A 19,778-nucleotide genomic window follows, 5' to 3' on the forward strand; every position below is an offset into this window, starting at 1 on the left:
TCCTAATTGCTTGGAAACAGCTGTATATTCGAATGTGTTTCCAAAGTACATATTTGTGTGTGCGTGCTTATTTGTTTCTGCCAGTGCCTGTGGGCTATTGCTCGATTCTTTGTGCGTTCTCGGCTTATAAATTTAGTCAAAGCACGTAGCGTAAACTTGGCAATAAATCCGTAAGCCCAAACGTCCGTGGACCACCCCGAATATACGTTAGCATGTATCCCTGACTTACACGCATCCCGCTGTGGAACACGTGGCGTATTAACAATATCGACATGAGTAAACAAATGCCCAAGGGGGATCATGAGGGGAAACATGAAGAAGTCTGCAGATTGCTCGAAGTAATTTACACTTTTCCAACTTCAACTTACAAACTTTGCACACTCTCTCGTTTTACAGAAGAGGGAAGCTCGGGGAAGAGGCAAAAAAGTGGAACGACAACAGAAATTAACACAAATGCCTCATAAACTGGCATATCTTGATTGGGAACGGGAACCGGAAGTGCCACCCACCAGCCCAGGGACACGTGTTAAGTAGCTCTATCCATAGTCATTATCAGGGAACTGTGAGCAAACATGCCGAACCTCCATCACGTCGACTACAATCGAAAGTATTCCGCCACGGAAACGATTCAGGTAAGCTTAGCTCCTTGTGGCCCTTCAATTTCTTTGCCATTTAAGTCGAATCGCCTGCTGGCTGGCATTAAAAAATAAAACTTAAGTGCGATAATTAAAAATGAAACGAACAATTTACGACCCTAGGAGTCTGGCACGCGACCAAATTTGTGGGCGTACCCCGGGTTCTATCTTATCCTGGTGATTTTTCACACCCAGGATAGCGGGGATCTGGGGGCCTGGACGTCGTCCGAATGGAGACCTTACGTTTGACTTGCTCCTCGACTGGATTGATGTGCTCCGTCGCTTTGCTGTTTGTTTGAGCAGAGCTCAACAAATTAATTGAAGAGTTTTCGTGTTTTTTTGGACAATGCCAGCCTGGGAGCTACCCCCAAGACACGCCTACTGTCCCGCTAATTGCTGTCATAAATTTTGAACTCAACTCGCTGGGAAACATTCCTTCGGCAAATTGTTATACTCTGTCGGCGGGGAAAACGGGATAAAGGGGGTAGTTGCGCTATTACCAAAGGGTTGCTCCAGGAATTCGGGTAGATTGAGCAATTAAGGAAAGAAATAGCTTAATGGAAAGTGTTCTTGGGGGAATCAAGAAGCGACTTGCCTGGGAAAGTAAAGATATCATTGCAATATTTATTTTTATTTGAATATACTTTTTTGCTAAAGAATCTTATTATACTATGCAGATTTTTTTTGGTACCTTACAATCTTAGAAAATTCTCAAACCTTGTTTAAATTAAACAGTTTTCCTGGATTTATAAATTTTACTAGTATTTTTATAACTAACTCTGCCAATCCTTTTAATCTTTGAAATATTCCATATATGCTAAGGTCTATGATGTAACCTTAAAATAGGCCATTACATTATAACACTACCAATCCTAAAATGTTTTCCCATACATTAAAGAGTATCTATTATTCGACACAATACAGAAGTGTTACTCTTCAGATCCCATTTGTTTTGGTTTGCATGTTGTCTCAGCTTCTGCTCTTCCCGCGACCACTTTCCTCGAATTTTCCCGCACTTTCTCCGCTCCGTCACTCTGAAGCAAAGTGCAAAAAATAACGTCGGGAAAGTCTGTGCAGGCTGCTGTTGCTTTTTATTCCTCAGTTGGCTTTGTTTTGTTTTCCCTCATGGAGAACCCTGCTCTTCCGGATTCCTTCGGTGCCGGGCAAAAACGAGATGGACATAAGCCGGAGAGGGTGAAGGGCGAAGGGCGAAGGGCGGTCTTCGTCTCTGAAACTTGATTAAGTAGTTTCCGCGTGCTTTTATTTGCACAATAAAAACATAACTTTTTTTGTTTCGCTAGAGCTGCTCTTCTAGTATTAAAGTTGGATGAAAAAGAGCGCTAGAGCAAAATGTGTGAAGTGGACTTTTCCCCGGGAATTGCATCCCTCTTTTCATTCTTTACGTGCTTCCTGGCTGTTACTATTTAAGCCGCTACTTTTATGGCTCTTGCGCTGGAATGATAACGTTATGGCTCCATTGTGACAAGTCGCGAACGTGGTTTAGTTAAAATGTCTCGTCATGTGGGATCACACGAATGAATGGATGATTCCTTCCATGAGAAAGTCAGTGCTAGCTGGATTCAGATAGTACAGGAACGCGGGATATTACTACTTACATCTAGTAAGTTGCAGAATTATTTTAACATTTTTTGTCCTTTCAAAGGAGAAGTATCACTTATCACAGTATAGCTTTTGTTAAAAGTTTTTAGTAATAATTTTTTCGTGTTTATTTTCTTAAGAGCGGTTTCCAATATATTTAACTACAGGTAAGCAAAATGTGCAATTTCGCTTAAATTTAATGTAAAGAATATTGTCTTTTAATTTTAAAGCCATACATATTTGGACTTGTTACCAGATTTTACCTTAAAAGACTATAATAGATTTTAGAAAACTGGTCTCTGCTCGCAATTGTCATTCTTTTCCGCCCAAATACCATTAACTGTTTTCTGGTTTAGACTAATGGTCGGGTATCTGAACAGTCTGCGATACTGGCGGAAATAGCGACCATATGCCGCTCTATATACCCGCAGACGCCGCGGCCCATTAAAAATGATTACAGAAATGCCTTAGCACGCCCTCCCACGAAAGAAATTTCACTTTTCGCCGCATATGCTGCCCGCTTGGAGGTTGCCTTTTTTGCCACTTTTTTTTTTGGCAAAACAAACAACATAAATATGGATTTCTCATTAAAATGCCAAAGCTATGCCGGCACGTAGATGGAAATGCTGCGAGTCCTTCGAGAGCGGCACCTGCGCCTGCGCCTTCGACATGTTTTGCTCTCCCCAATGTCAATGTCGACGTTCTCTTAGCCGCATTTGTTGTGCGCTCTTATTGGCCAAGTCACGTGCTGCCATTGAAGGAATTTCACTGCCGGCAGGAGCGGATCGTAAAGGAGAGCAGACAGAGGGGAGGGTGTGAACTTCTCTTAACACTCAGCCAGGACGCCAGGACAATGTGACGCATTTGTCATGAAACGGATTTCCGGTATTGTCGGCGCTGTCTCTGCCACCCCACGGGGCACCACCCATCCACATCCATCCACACTTGGCTTCCCTAGGCAAGCTTGTTCAATTTTTTATGACACAGGAGTGGAGGAGCGAGGAACGATAGAAGTCTATGGCTAAGAAAAAACACAAAGTTTGTCGTGCCCGGCCGCAAAAGTGGCTATTTAGCATTTTAGAGTAGGCGAACATGACCTCAAGGAACCTTGTGCCCCGTTCATCTCCCTCCTCAGAGTGCTTGCGACTCTAGGCTCTGAATTTTTCATTAATTGTATTTCGAATGGGACGCTAAGAAGCAGAAGAAATGGAAATTTAAATAAACGAATTTTGCAATGATTTTGGGCAATGGGAAAATTTAAGGCGGTGCAGATTTGGTAAATTGTACATTATGTTGTCCTCATGAACAATGAGGAGGTATAGTCATATAATAGGCATTCTAAGGTATCTTGAAAACATTAATGAAGAATAATGAAGAATGTAATATTATTTTATTTAGATAAAAGATCCTGCTTTAATGTCTTTACCGAAACATCTACAACAGTTTCTTATTTCGTGTTAATATGGAACATCGTTCCGTACTTTAGCCGAAACTCACCCCTAAAATGCATTTTCCCTCTTTTAAAAACCAGGAAGTAACTACCATTCATGTATGAACTGCATGGAAAGTATGCAACACTTTAACGTGCCCAAGTTAATCCTTAGCTCACTTATAATTCCCAAATAGTTCTGGCTTCCTTTGAGTGGAATAAGGACTGATTTGGGGTTGAAAGCTATCTTTGCGCAGAGGCGATATCGTAACCAATGAAGTTCTACTGAGGTGCGATTATTGCTAGTTGAAAACTTTAACCAATACCCCGCCATGGGGACGTGAAATACCGTCCACTACGGCAATTTTTGGGAGCCCGAGAGGGCCATTAAAAATACATTAAAATATTAGTTGGCTTTAGATCCTGCTTGAAAAACGGTGCTGAGTTCAGCATCATTAATGAGTTAATGAAAGGATACTTAACTCAAATCTTGATGGTCCATAATCGTAAATTGAACAAATAACCAAGATCCTGTGCATGTTTGAAGAGACCCACAGACATGGCAAATATCGTGTAAAGCTATTTTGTCTTACCATTAATTTAAGCCATTCGAATCACACTCATCCTCAAAAAGGGTTCATGGGCATTAGACAAATTAAACATAATGGTAACTCCCATTTAGCCTACTCTCCAGCTAAATTACAATAACCTTCCTGTATGCTGTGCATGCAAATGTGACTGGTCGTGTGCAAATGCGGGAAAACTCCCAAAATGTTCCTGACCGAAAATTACTATCGCAATTTATGTTTATGCGACTGAAAACTTTTCCTTCGACTGGATTTTTGTGGTTTTTATAGTTCAAGTTCGACAGGAGGAGCAAACCAGATAAACTGAAACCTTTAACTTCTATGTAAATTTACAACTTTGATAGTTTTGGCTTTCGAAAAACTTCAACTGAGCTTTGGTTTCTCTTGGGGCATAAAGCCAATTTAGACACACACATAAATACAAAAAAAGGAACGACCCCTCACAAAGTTCAGATTTTCCGATGCGTAACGTCGGTTTAACTCTAGAGACTAACGTTGGTGGCTTGTTTCCTTTTTATGAACTAGGCAGATGTAATTCCAAGGCGACCCATGACCCCAAACATATTTCATTTTTTACGCTTAGCCTACTTTTTGTCAATGCCAAACATGTAGCACAGATTGGGATTGCCGGACTTTTCTTGGATCTTTTCAATTTATGCGTTATTTATGCAAAGCAATCCCGCATTGATGAAGATGCTTTCCCAGAATACTTAAGCCTCGGAAACCAAGAAAGAGATAAAATAATTCAATTAAAATTTATGGGAAAGGCAAGTGGAATTGTGAACCACATACCTAATAATGTCCAACGTCCGAACTTCTGTTTATCATTTTCGTATTTATTAATCATTGGCCCGGCTAAATCAATAGCCAGGCACAAATAAAAATTGAGTTTAGACTCATTAGAGTGTTCCTCTCCACGGAAATCTTTAGTAAAAGGCGAAAGATTTATTCGACAATTGAAGAGAAACCAGAGTGACTTAAACCTACGGAATAGTGTGCCTCTACACTCGATTTTGTCCAGAACAGCTTGGGAATTCTTAACGCGCGAAATATAAGTAAACTCTGCTACATTTATGGTATGTTACCTGAATGAAATAAAAATGTTAAGGGAGTGTTTGCGAAAAATCTCTATCCGGTAGGGTTTCAAAATTAATTAATTTATTCATAGATGTATCATTTTATTTATATTCATTTTAATAATGTTTACAGTATAATATTTTCCCATCAACGCAGTCGGATCATTCAAAAGTTTAGTCATGCTTATTTATAGATTGAAATTCGTAATGCTGTTTAGTTTACTCGTATGTTTCTTTATCGAACACTTTATCAGTGTTGACTTTATTAACGATAGTTAACCACAAATCTGATCTGTCGAAATTCATAGAAAAGGTGTAAGCCCACTCGTATTACTCTAATATTCGAACAGCTTTGGCAAATATGTATTATTGCATAAATAATGGACTTTGCAATATATGCATGATAATTGACAATGAGAGAAATGAATCAGTCCCAAAAGTATGCAGTAGTATTTGTAGATTTTTTCGGGTCCTAACGCAGTAATTCCCAACTAGTTATAGCTGCATATGCAGGAAGTCCTTCGTTTTAGGGTTGAGCACTTATCGCTTCTCGGCCTTTTGGCTAAGATCAAGTGTAGTATCTGTTCTTATCAGCTTAACATCTGATAGTTCCTCCATTGGAGGACAACAAATGTTAAACTGATTTTTGGAATCAGACGGAGTGCTAGGGGCTTGCTCCACCTCTGTCGCGGGTTGCCCTGGTATTGCAGTACCGCCGGGATTTCGGCCCAACTGAATAATAAATTTTAACATTTGTGAAAAATGCAGTCCCCTTTTTGAGCGAATGGCTGCATACTTGACGCTAAAAACAATCTCGCCCGCTTAAATGCAAATTCGAATGATAGGATAGTTTCCTGCTGACATAGCAAAAGTGTCCTTTGCCTTGCAATTCGTTTGCTACTATTCCTTTTGGGCGTAGGCAATAAAACCTTGTTTTTGTCTATCGAAAATTGTTTAGCCTTCGTCGCGTTGTCAAGTGATTTGGAAACTTAAATTGATCATTTGTTGCCACCTCTTTGCGTTTGTGGGCTTTAGAGTGGACGTGCCAACATTCTGAAACAAACAGCGTAGCCGTCTCTAGAATCTGAGCCTTTCAGCCCTTATAGTTCTCGACAGATCGACTCGGCAAGCAATCTTGAAATATATATGTACATATATACTTTCAAAATTTGTTTAATTACTTGCCAAAACAATGAATTGCCCATTCTAATTGTGCTTTACTGAACTAATTCTCATATTTGGTTTAAAATATTACAATGTGCATATATGTACATATGTATGTATGTGTTCATATGTACATGATGAAAATAACTCCAAAGATTTCACTGATATGTGTTTTAGGGTCAAAGTTTCGTAATCTCAAGGGAGAATGACTAAAGTGAAAATCAAAATCATTGGGGCCATCTTTAAGAATATCGAGATCTGAAACGTTAAAAAACATACAATTTACTTTAACTTCCAAGTTTCTATTTCTGTATGCCGTTGCACATTACCCTAACTTATGTCGGTTAATGGCGTTACATTTTGTTCCATCAAAATCCCAAATAGATTCACTTTTTATTTTCTTTGCGAACTACCTCTCGATGAATACCATCGTCACTACGTAGACTTCCACCCATAGTGATTTAGCATTGTTAAGATTAATGCAATAACCATTTAAAGTGTTACCTCACATTATTTTAGGTGGTGTTGTTAAAGTTACTATTTCTGGGAAATTTTTGAGAAAGATTTGTAGGCACGAAAGCTTTTAAAATTAAAATTTGTTAATCTAATCACAAACATAGTGATAAAAAAAGGACAAAATACGCATTACAGTGGATCATATTAATAATCGGTTTTTAATTTTTAAATTTCAAGCGCAAATAAAATTTTAAAAGCTACACAAAATCAAATTGATCCTGTTCAAGAAAATATATACTTTATATGGTCGGAAACGCTTCATTCTGCCTCTTACATACTTTTCAACAAATCTAGTATACCATTTAACTTTAACACAAGAAGTAAGTTCATTTATGGGTAAAACTAAACTTCTACAAAAGCACTTAGCTTAGCATTTTTAAATTCCTTGTGGTTAGTATGTATGTACATATGTCTCTCTCTTAGATAATGAAACCACAGCAAATTTTAGATATGCTGAGCGCCAAGTGTGGTACTGAACAGTTATAAGTAAAATGTATTATCAATTGGCCCGATAACATAAGCTGTCAGGCCTTAATAAAAATTGAGTTTAGACTCATTAGATTGTCCCTCTCCACGGAAATCTTTAGTAAAAGGCGAAAGATTTATTCGACAATTGAAGAGAAACCAGAGTGACTTTACATCAGCAAGATTATGACTCTAGGATCAGTATTGCCCAGAAATACTTGGGAATTGTAAGAGTCCTTTGAGTAGGAATGGCAAACTCACTTTAAGACAGCTGTCGTATCTTTGGCTACCTAGTATAAATATTTTCGTTTAGGTATGCGTTTCAAACAATATAAAGAGTAGTCTTTTGTTACCTGATGTCTGGAGAACTATACGACCGAGGAGGCTGATGTCCTTTTACTCTGTATGCATACTACTTACATACAATTGTATATTTATACCTGCATCTGATCTTACAAGATGCCCAAGGACTTTTGTGACGTGAGGAAATCCTCCCCTAAAATATGCAAAACCGATTTTGGAGTCTGGACCCTACAAATATAGTAATTCCCAAGGAGTTTTAGCTGCAATTGCATGAAGTCCTTCGAATTAGGACTGTGTAGTTATCGCTTCTCGGCCTTTTGGCTAAGATCAAGTGTAGTATCTGTTCTTATCAGCTTAACATCTGATAGTTCCTCCATTGGAGGACAACAAATGTTAAACTGATTTTTGGAATCAGACGGAGTGCTAGGGGCTTGCTCCACCTCTGTCGCGGGTTGCCCCGGTATTGCAGTACCGCCGGGATTTCGGCCCAACTGAATAATAAATTTTAACATTTGTGAAAAATGCACAGCCCCTTTTTTGAGCGAATGGCTGCATACTTGACGCCGAAAACAATCTCGCCCGCTTAAATGCAAATTAGAATGGTAGGATAGTTTCCTGCTGACATAGCAAAAGTGTCCTTTGCCTTGCAATTCGTTTGCTACAATTCCTTTTGGGCGGAGGCAATAAAACCTTGTTTTTGTCTGTCGAAAATTGTTTAGCCTTCGTCGCGTTGTCAAGTGATTTGGAAAATTGAATTGATCTGTCTGTCAAATGCTTTAACAATTACGTTAAAATAGTTTTGCTAAATTGATTGGCCCCAATTTGTAATTGCATTTAGAATTAACAGTTAAAAGTTTTGTCAATGTTAAATATGTAAGTCATTATTTTTTGTTTTCAGATTATAGCTTTTCCCATTTATTTAATTTTGTCAAAACTTATAAGAATTTGTTTGATTTCTTTAATAGGCCAAATGTTACAAAAATGTTACAAAAAAATTATTATTCACCCCTTGAGTTTTCTACGTTATAAAGTTTTTAAAAACGATTTTATTAAAAGTGAATCAATCGTAAAATAGCGCCATCTGTTGGTAAGTCTCCATCTCTTAGTCTCCATCTAACGGCGGAGTTCTTTAAATTTCCGAGCAAAGAACGAAAAGAAAATGTGGTATGTGTCTTTGCTAAGCATTTTCGCCGTACGCTTCGATATTTCGATGTTTTCTTTCCTTTTCAGTAAAGGACGAGTTCCGGAAATTTTCAAATGTGTAAAATGTATGGTGTCAAAAAGAAAATGGGATAAAGCGATAATAGAGTTTAAAAATAAAAATGGTTTAAAGAAAGAGAAAAAACATGTTTTTATCCCTTTTAAGCTGCTATCGCTTAAAGTATGTAACAGAAAGAAGTATATATTCCTTATCAGGATCTTTAGGCAAGTCGATCTGGCCATGTTCGTCTGTCCGAATGAACGCTTTGATATCGAAAACTTTAAGGGCTAAGAAGTTGAGATTAAGTATGCAGATTATTGTGACGCCTACGCTAACAAAAGGTCGGTTTTTTTACTTTTTTATTTTGTGCTATGTCTTGTCAATTTCTATCGATGGGATAGAAAACCATAAAGCATTCCTTACAGCTTAAACCACTTACAGTAAAAGCCAGAATTTGGGTGTGTAATTTTACGCTGATATTGTGGTATATAGGGCTCAATAAACATAGAATTTTGTTCAAACAAAAAAAAATTTTTTTTTTACGAACATTTATAAAATAAATATTCTGCAAGCCTTACATTTTAATTTTAAAACTACTCGCGCATCAGAGATTAAATGCATAGCTGAAAGCTTACTGTTGAAAAGTGTTTCAACTCTTTCAGCTTGTCTTTTTCCTTGTATTATCTGTGCCCATTTTCAATTTCTTTCATCGTTTCCGGTTATTCTCTTCGCAGCGAAGCTTTCTATCTTCGCTTTGCATAAATTTTCACTTTGTTTTTATCAAAGTCCGTCCTTAATTCTTCCACTCGCTATTTTTTGTTCTGCCTTTTGTTTTGTCCATGTGCCTGAGATTTTTCTATTGAGATAATATTTTGTTGTCGCCGTAGCCTTGTTTTTTAATCCTTTAGCCATTCACTGCGACAACGAAGGACCCTTTTTTGTTTGTGTTGTCCTGCGTCCTGGTTGACTGCATACACGCGACGCGACTCGACGGACATTTTATAGTTATTGCCCCGAAAATTCCCTAGATGGTTTCGACCATTTTCTATGGTGTTTTGGTTTTATTTTGTTTGAATGAATGTGCAGGCCCGTGCCATGGAAATTGGGGCTCTATTGTTTTATGGTCGCGACTGGGAGTTATCAATGCAAGGACCTAGACAGATGATGAACATGTAAAGTAGAAATGGCCGTGTTTTCAGAATGAGAAGGGTGGAAAGCAAACATCATTTGAGACCGGCTTTCTTCGGTTTAATGGGGGCCTTTACTGGTGTATGGCGTATGTTGTATGGCGCTAATCAAGTTAGCCATAAAAAACAAATGAAAATTTTAAATTGTTGATTGGAACAGCTTGTGCAATATAGCCACGAGAGAAGAAATGAAAGAAGCTCCAAAATATAGAGATGCAAAATGCTGCTATTATATGTTTGTATACAAATGTATGTTTTAAATGGCGTTTTCTTTTTTTGTTCAGTATGCAATTTAGAAAATATAGATATTGATTGCTATTACAAATCTGAACTTATTTGAATAGTTAAATTCTAGTGACACAAATTTTAATTACGGAATATAATATTTATATATTTATACTCGTATTTATATGTATACTTGAAGCTAGCAAAACTGCGAAAAAGTGAAAAATATGTAATACCGTCCCTAACGAATTTACTTCGTTTATAACTCGTTTGATGACAGTATATTGGTTTTTAATACTTTTACCGAGCCTCTTCCAGCCGAGAAATATCCTCGAACCCCTACAAAAATATCCTCTTGGTGACAATTCCCCTAGTCAGCTGTGACGTCACGTGCCAACCTGTTAGACCTGTGGCATTTAACGGTAACCGGAGCAAGGACCAAGCACAAGGACAACAATGAGAGAATTTCCCCAAGTCGAGAAAGTCCTTCAACCCTCGTCCTGAACCGGTGGTGCACTGAACCGAAGCCGGCTAGAAAGCGGATATCCTCGAAGGCTAAGGTCAAATGCAATGGGCGGAGGGGAAACCCGGCAGCACTTCCAGTGAGCGGCAAATGTCCTTTCGGGAAATTCCTTGTTGCTCGAAATATTTTGGCTTTGAAGTCCTGCCAGTGCTAACTTGTCTGTGGTGGCGCGCACATCGTTTTCCCGGCTCGACGTACGCGTTCGCGTTTCACATAATCATTTTGGAGTTATTTTTTACGTCGTTTCGTGAGTTTTGGGTCCCGGCCAAAGGAACTCGGCATTCTTTACCAACTGTGGATTATAATAAAGAATGTCTTCCTTTTACATTCGACCGCCAGCGGCCAGCACTAAAAAGTGAAAATTAAAAAATGAAAAATATGTATATGTGCACTCGTCAAGTGATTTGTTATGCAAACGTGGCAAGAAGTTGGCGAATCGCGACACAGGCAACACTTTATGCATAGTAAATTAACCTCTGGCAACCCCGACTCAAACCCTTTCAGCGATAAAAAAAGGAGCGGGAAAAATCATAAATGCCAGAACACACATTCGCCAGGATAAGCGAGTCCAAATAATCATAACCGCCGCCACAGGACATTGTCTATGAATATCGGTTTGCCGTTTTGGCACCGCCGTGGCTTCCGCTTCCTGTTTTAATGTTTACTTTATGCCAGGCGAAAAACGCGTCCTTCTCCCTCACTCTCTTAGCCATGTGTGTGTACGGATTTTAGGCTAATGTAGTGACATTTTAGGCGCCACGATATAATAGATAATAAAATGTAATGTAATGTCGTTCTCTTGGCTTTCGCCCCTGGAACGGAAATGTTTCGTTTCGGGAAAGCCTACTCTGCTATTTGGTGCGTGCTCTGGCCCGATTATTGCGCTTTTGGGCGTTATAAAAATCAGTCGCAGAAAATCTCTCGTTCATCGGGAATTTATCAAGAAACAACAAGCCATCGTCATGCCTTAAATTAGATTGGATGATGTGCCATAATGAGGATCTCAAAGTGCGTGTGTGGGCGTCTGTGTGGAGTCAAAGGCTGAAGGGTATATTAATTTGAACGATATTGGGCGCAGCTTACTGTGGAATGAATTTCGAGGAGGATTTGGGTAATCTTTATGGCCAGCTGAACTTCATGTATTTTGTTCCTTTTCAAATGGTTTCTATGGAACCGAAAAGGAAAGATTATGCTTTGGGAAGTATATTTAAATTGTTAATTTCGCTAGGCCTGTGTTGTTTTTAATGAAACAACAGTATTTTAACTATGCAAACCCATTAAATATTCAGTTGTTGATCAGTTCATTGGATTTAACGAGTTCAGCTTATTAGCCTTTATGCCCAAGGGCTTGCAAATTAATTATTCAGTCTGTTTGTTCTGCACCTCGAAACACACGTGACTTTTTAAAATAGACGTATATTTATTTATTTTTACTGCTTTAAATGGTTCAAGGCAATACAAATTAAAGTTTGAGGCAATCCTTGAAGGGAATATCTTCTATCCGTCTGCATTTATTTTCTTCGTGTGTGCTTGCCTCACTTATTATGCGTCAAATGCTCCCGAAAGTAGAAGTGAGCAGAAGTATAAGGCGTGTTTGTCTAATTTTCGGAAGGCAAAACTTCCGTGGACGTGTTGTGCAACATAAAATCTGCTTCAAGTTTATGCAAGCAATAAGCTTTCAGAGCATCCTAGGAAAGCGATAACTAATTCTTTTTGCAGTTCAGTATTCTAGAATTAACGAATATGCGAAGCTTTTATTTAGTTCATTTGATTGTTAAGCCGTATTGTTGAGCCTAAATGTTCTGAGACCTAAAAGAACATAAATAAAGTTTCCAGCTGAGAAGCCGTTTAGAAGTCTTAGTTTAGTTGGTGCTTGTAACTTTGTAAGTTCAAACTGCATTAGGAGTGTGGAGCTTAGTTTCCGTCCATATGCGGACATGTCAGTTAAATTCAATTTTCCACTCGTAGCAATTAAAGCCCCCACAGAGCCACAGCAAAGCACCCAACGCCCACCGCCCATCCAAACCCCCTGACATGCGTTGTGTCCCACTGTGCCTGATATGTGCTCCTCTCACTTCCGGCGCAACCGGAAGTACCCAAGCAAGCATGTAAAGGGAAAAGGGCAAACAAATCCAAAATAAACAAAAATCATGGACACAAGCGGGAAAAAATAGACTACCAGGAAGAGGACGCAACAAAAAAAGATGCTGTTTGTGAAAAAGAAATGCTTACGAAGCGGAAATTAAGACCCACTCCAGCGAAACGTGCCACGCCCCCGAAACAAAGCTGCCAAAAGTTCGTAAACAAACACATGTCTCGTCTGTAGACCCCCGATCCCCCCACCCCCCACCCACTCGAAAAAACCCCACCAACACTGTGTGTAAACAATCCCAAACATATCACATTTTAATCCGATGTAGTGGAAAATTGCGCCATGCGAAACAAGCTGGAAGGAAAATTGTTTCCTTCGCGTTGGCGAAATCCTTAGAATTGATTGTACGCCATTTTTTGTCCTTAGCGGATTAGTGAAGACACGTAATAAGTTGGAAATGTCTTCTCAGCTTACGTAATTAAAAACACCAGGGGCGGGAAGTTCAAATGCGAGTTCGTTGTTAGCCTTGTTAGCAGCTTTCGACCCATTTATGTTAATGGCTTTCGTGCACCTGGCCAAATCCTTACAAATGTCCCTCTTGCTGTCTGAAAATTGAATAGTCCTTCGTCCTTACTCCTCGTCCGTCGTATGGTGCTAATTTATGAGCTTGAGGCGTGACCATATGGTTGCACATCCGTCTGCAGGGACACTTGCCACCAGCTCCGCCTGTTTATTTGCTCAATTTATGAAGTTGAATTATGCTTTTGGTGTGTCCACGTCGACAATGGCTTGGAAAATTGTCGGGCGGAGCTCGAAAGTAACTTTAAATTAGTGCAAATTGTATGCGGTCTAGCTTATAAATATTCAAAGCTATTTCGATTGCTATCGTAGGTGGTGGGTAGGTGGTGGCCATTTCACTAATGGAGACACGAGTCGTCGCATACACCTACCAAAACTTGAGTATTGTCGTTTTGGAATTAGCTTTGTCCATCTCGGCACTATACAGAAACTATTTCTCTCTCGTTTGCTGTAACTACTATTTATTGGGAATCTTTAAAAGCAAATAAAAAATGCATTGCTCCAGTATTTTACTTTATAGTGGTACTGCTATAAATATTAATATATTTTCCGGCTTATTTCGATAACAGCTGACGCTTATAAACATGCTCTTGATAAATATTTATACTTTCTGCGTGAATTAACTCAGGGTCATTAAAATTCCGCTAATGTTTATAGAATTTCTAAGGGTGGACGAAAGCAAAGAAAAGTCTTGTTTTCATATCCTCGGTTAGTTTGTTTCTTTCCGTTTCCTTTGGTTTCCCCCACCATAAATTGTCTATTGCTGTCATACTTTTAGGCATTTAATAAATTTTATGACTTTTTTCTCATGGAGCGGGGGGAGATGAGTGGGGCTGCTGTTTTAGCGTTGCTCTGCTTTCCTTTTTTAATAACATTCGACGTGGTCCCCGCTGCTTTTCCGCTTTTCCGCTTTTCCTCGTGTTCGCCGTTGTCCGCCTAGGGATACATTCGCCTGTCTCCAGAATCCCACTTCCGACTTTTCCCATCCACTTCCACTTCTTCGAATTGCAAATACGGGTATTTATACCTCCGCTCCGGCTTTCCGCTCGCAGTTGCTCCCCGAAGTATGCAACAATCTTTTATATGAGTTTATTATGTATGCTTTTGCTTGAAACACACAATTTCCTCAAGCGGTTTCCGTTTTGCCCCACTCGATGGGTCTTATTAAATTGCCCCACACCCTTCGCGGTCTTCATTATCCGCCAACAGCCTCGTTAAGTAACAAAAATATGATGACTGCCTGCAAATTGCGCTTTAATTGAATTGCACATAGATTCTGATTTAGTTTTATATTTTTTGTGCCCTCAAGTTGAGTGGAGGGTGTGCGTTGCTTTTGTGCTTCTTTGCCACGCCTACCCCGCCCCAACTTGCCGCAAAGCTCAAAAGAACTTAGAAGTGTTTGAAACTGTCATACGCACTGAAGTTGCTACTTTTTATTTCCTTTCTACTTTTTTTTGGTACGTCTTTTATTTATACCCTGAACTAGAAAAGTTTGTTAGGCCTTTTCTGAATTATTTTAGTTTATAATTTAATCAAGATATCCATACGGGGTTGTTCTGTTATAATTATCCCCAAAAGCATTGGTTATAAAGCACTTCTCAAACGAAGACTAGTTGATAGTGTATCTAGAAATCATCCAAAAGAAGTTTCTTTGAATTTTTTTCTGCCACACCATACTTATACTTCTCTTCTTTGTTTGAATAACGTTTTGGGTTCTGGTTGAGCTTTTTGGTGCAATAAGAGCAGCTGAAAGAAGGAAAGAAAAGCGTGCACTTTCCAAAGTGGGCTTTTGTGTGAAAAACGAGTCGAGGGGCTGGGATTGTGGTCAACTTACTAGCAAATCAAAAGCATTTCTAACTTGCCAGCGAAGTTTGCAGAGCGTGTTGGGCGCAGAAAGCGCCGCTAAAAGAACTCAGATTGAGTGCAAATAAAATGATGTCATGAAGTGGGTGGGCGGGCTAAAAGCCCTGGAATGCTCCTGCATGCTCCACTTTATTTCAGCTATCAACTCGTAAAGTTTGCGGCTTGATGGCCTCCGGCAAAACGTCGGGTTTTCCCAGTGGGTGGAAATCTGTTCTTTTTTCATATTTCCCCGCAGAACTGAAAGAGACCACGCCAAAGCTGCAATTACAAGTCGGAAAAGGAGGACTCAACCCAATGCACAAATCTTGACAAGTATTTTGTCAACTTTGACTGCTGCCAGCTGGAAGCGAAGGCAGATGAAGTGCGAGCAACTTCAACCTCAAAGCAAAAGTGTTTAACTTTAAGTCTTGCCTAGTGCCTTTCTCTTCGGTCTCCATTCATTTTTTCTTCTTTGTCCCCATTTTATGGAATCGTCATGGAAACTGAAAGTGTCAGGGATTAGCTGATGCTGGAGTAGGGAACTATCCACGTGCCTTTCAGAGGGATTTTAAGCCGGGGGAATAGACACAGGCGAGGATTTTGAGGCCATATAGGTGTTTAATATTTAATACGTGTACTGCTCAGTTATAAAGGTAAAGAGTGTACTGGTTAAAGACCTTAATAAAGTAAATAACATACATTTGTAGTATAGATTTATTATTTTCGAGTTAGACTGATGTGGAGAAACAGTTTGTTGTTCCTACCAATTGCACTTAATCTGTAAAATAACGAGATCTGGCATTTTATTTTATTTGGATTTTACTACCATTTCATTAGCATTATTTGCTAATCTGGATAAATCAACCTTGGTGTATTGCTGCCCTACTGCCTTCCCCTTTTTCCACTCCCTGCTTTGACACTAATTAACTTGATTCAGTATTCGAGACTACTTCCTCTGCCTACTGCCATCTGCAATTCAATTAAAAATTAACATTTTAATTGCAAATTACTTTCAGTATACTTTATGGCACAGGCAGGCAGGCAGGCACAGACACCGGCAGAGAAACTCCACTTAACTGGAGTAACTTCTTTCGCTTCTGCCACCTGCAGCCAGCCATTTCCGGAAACGGAAGTAGCAGGATGAAGAGATAAAGAGGGGAAAGGGGGAGGCATTGGAACATCAGCTCATTTCAAGGCGTTTAATTCTATCATGCGCCAACAATTATGCAACTTGTTGGTTCACTGACTCGAATGGCCAGGCGGTTTTCAATTTGTTGCCAATAAAACTTTTTCCATTTCGGTTTTTCTCTCAGTTGTTCCTCGTTGGCCTAGCAAAAATGTTCGTCATAGTTTTGTGAGTGGGCTAAAATAAAGGAAATTAAAAGTTTATTGCTGGTTTTCCGAGTGGAAACAATGCTGGGATAATCTTGATTTGGCGAACATGCTGTTCTGTGGCATTTTTCCTTATTAGCTATACTCGTATTTATTATTATTACTCACATTTACTCCTCGAATCTCAGCAAGTGTAATGGAAAAGACACCTGTACGTGAGTGCTGAACCATTCTTTTGTTCACTTTGCTTTCCACTTGTTAAATTCATGGATCCATTTGCTGTCAATTTGTTATTGATATCTCCGTTATGTCTGCAATTTTGCAATGGGGTTTTCCACTGAAGAAGAAATGAAACTTAATCAAATGTGAAACTCTTGTGCGCACTTGATATGCATTTTTGTATTGAATTTCGCTTCCAGCTTCTATCGCACAATCACTTTTATTTGGAAATATCACGAACAAAATAATACCTGTGCTGTTGTCGGTAGCTGAAGAAAAATATGTGAAATGTTTGGTTTTTTTTTTTTAACTTAAAGCATTTAAGTTGGCTCCTCTGAAGTCTCTGCAACTGCAGTTGTCAAGATATAACCGCATGTGCAATACTTTAATTGTATTATTGTTCACCCCTTTATAACAATCCCTTCAGCGGTGGCCTCCTGTTAATTGCTTTGTAGACAAATTGTAAAAAGCTCGAATTTGGCGCCCTGGATCACTTCAAAAGCAGACGAAACCACGGCGTAACCATGACCATGACTTTGCCCACAAAAACAACCTAGAATCATATAACTCTTTTTTCCTCGACCTGCTGGGTCAGTTTTAATTTAACTTTGACATGCATCAGCTCAAAAATCCAATTACAAACACAAATGTAAACACACAGAGAGAGAGTAAGAGAGAGAGAGGGATGGAAAAAGGACCTTTTTTTGTCGAAAGACTAGAAAACCCATTAACGCGTTTTTCCCTCCATAAAGATGAAGATTTATAAAGCCATTAATTTGGCCCAAGCGGCGAAAAAATGTATACAAATTTTGTGAGTGAGTTAGTGAGTGAAAAGTGCTGAGCCCATGGAAGCTGCAATGAAACCATAGAAATGGCCAGTCAGGCAGGAAAACTGCGTCCGGGTTCTTCACCCAAGCCCGATCGCAATGCGAATGAGGAGAACCAACTGGGCGCCAAGCCCAAGAGCCAAAGAACGGACAATCATCATCAGAATCAACCGAAGATACTCCCACATCCCAACTATATGGAACTCGAGTTCCTTGCCACGGATCCCACGACATCGGCCCAGAGTACGGCCTACCCGGACCTGCCAGTTAGCTATGCCACCTGTTTGGTGGGTCCACCGCCGTACAGGGATCCGCCGCCCCCCACACCGCCGCCCCTCTCCCAAATGCCCTCGCGGTTGCTCCACTCCGCCCCCAATACGCCCAGTCGCGGCAAGGTGGTGCTCAGCAAAAAGGAGCGCAAGGAGCTCAGCAAACAGCTGGGAATCGACGAATCCTCGATCCTGAGCAGCAGTGCCCAGTCGAGTCCCTATAAAGGACGTGTGAGTGAGCTGAAGAACTGCATAGCTCGTGGCCTGTTTGCCACCCTCCATAGGGGCTCACAGAAATCGCTGCAGCAGCAGGAGGAGCGACCCATCAGTCAGGAGATTTCCCCTCCACCTCCGGCGCCAGAATCAGCTAATAACAATGAAGATGTGGCGGATTACTCCGAAAAGCTTAGAAATCTACCAGTGAGACAGCGCAAGGCTGCCACCTCGCACATGGAGAACTACTGTCTCTTTGATCCCGTGGACTTCATCAACGAGAAAGCCATGAGATATCCTAGTACCCAAGCCCATGGATTGAGGGATCCTCTCTTCAGCTCTCGGCAGCACTTGGTCTGCGAGGATGAAGATGAACTGGTGCCAGAAGTCATATACGATAACGAGGAGCTGGAGTTGGAGGAGACTATTATCATAGAGACTTCAGCTATGCCAGAGGCGGAATCTGAAGCAGAACCGACTCACAAAAATTCAGAGACCCTGTCCAGTTTTGATCACCACAACTACTTTATCATAGACCCAGCGAATTTCCCTATGGACATTGGCATACCTAATCCTTATACCAACGAGCAGCTGGTGAATGCCAAGTTGGAACAGCAAAATTTGGAGAAGCTTTTCAACGAACTGGAGAACACGGCCAGCATGTCGAATAGTCAGGAGTCCAAGGACACGGAAACCACATCCACCGCCCTGGTCGAATCATCGACCTCCACGAATTCAGCAAGTTCCGCCGGCAGCTGTTCCCTGGCCAATCCCGCCCAGCAATCGGTGAAGAAAAAGCTGACATTCCTGAATCTTTCCCCCTTTCGAAGTGGCAAAAAGTCCATCGATAAGAATACTTTCGAACAGCAACGGGCCATTTCCGAGTTGGTCAGCACGGATCACATGTTGCACCTGCAACAACTGTTGCAGCAACAGCGAAGGGATCAGCGCTCCCACACGGTTCCAACGGAGTCCAATTATGTGCTCTTTAATCCTGGCCCAGTGCCCAGTCGTCATGTCCAGTACAAGATACGCAAACCACGACCTCTATCAACTCACAGCGATGCGGATAGTGGTTTTCTATCGCCCTGCTCCCCCGAAGAAATGAGGGCCAATCCGGCCATTTTGGTGCTTCAGCAGTGCGACAGTGTTCAGGGATATATGGAGGTAAGTTTGCTAAAATTAAGTAATATATTATAAGCATTTGTAAAGAACACAATCTTTATTGAGGTGAGGTATCGATTAAGCCGATGTCGTCTAGGCATTAAAATAGAAATCTATCTATTTTGGTACACAATTCCACTTTCGTTACTTTTTCGCAAAAATACTGGCTTGTTAACTTGGATGGCTTTTCTTGACAAAGGACCTTTATTATTACCTATGCAAATCTGAGTATTACTGCTAAGATGCAGCCCGAAAAGTGCCAGCATAATGTTCAGCTCGGTGGGGTTCCACAAATGGATTATTTTTGGAATGCTCTTAGTACCCCCCAATA

The 19,778-nt window shown here is 40.2% G+C and overlaps 1 protein-coding gene and 5 non-coding genes across 7 annotated transcripts in view; 4 read left to right on the forward strand and 2 right to left on the reverse strand.

The window, feature by feature from the left end:
- The first annotated feature begins 557 nt into the window (after nt 1-557).
- LOC120446591 (protein sickie) overlaps nt 558-19,778 on the forward strand; it is a 150,843-nt gene continuing 131,622 nt past the window's right edge. The window contains exon 1 of one of the 2 annotated variants that reach the window (XM_039627615.1): nt 558-632. In XM_039627615.1, the coding sequence (XP_039483549.1) occupies nt 573-632 (60 nt within the window). In that variant the 5' untranslated portion in view covers nt 558-572. Of the gene's footprint in view, nt 633-17,818; nt 19,451-19,778 lie in introns of those variants that run through there. The other variant, XM_039627612.2, reaches the window with a different exon arrangement.
- Nucleotides 3,909-4,048, forward strand: LOC120447279. The gene has a single exon (XR_005615954.1). It is a non-coding gene; the product is annotated as a U4 spliceosomal RNA (small nuclear RNA).
- LOC120447281 lies at nt 5,102-5,226 on the reverse strand. Its single transcript, XR_005615955.1, has one exon. It is a non-coding gene; the product is annotated as a U5 spliceosomal RNA (small nuclear RNA).
- LOC120447275 lies at nt 5,869-6,063 on the forward strand. Its single transcript, XR_005615950.1, has one exon. It is a non-coding gene; the product is annotated as a U2 spliceosomal RNA (small nuclear RNA).
- Nucleotides 7,524-7,639, reverse strand: LOC120447283. Its single transcript, XR_005615957.1, has one exon. It is a non-coding gene; the product is annotated as a U5 spliceosomal RNA (small nuclear RNA).
- Nucleotides 8,076-8,270, forward strand: LOC120447274. The gene has a single exon (XR_005615949.1). It is a non-coding gene; the product is annotated as a U2 spliceosomal RNA (small nuclear RNA).

Source organism: Drosophila santomea, chromosome 2R (assembly GCF_016746245.2).
Source record: "Drosophila santomea strain STO CAGO 1482 chromosome 2R, Prin_Dsan_1.1, whole genome shotgun sequence".
Lineage (NCBI taxonomy): Eukaryota > Metazoa > Arthropoda > Insecta > Diptera > Drosophilidae > Drosophila > Drosophila santomea.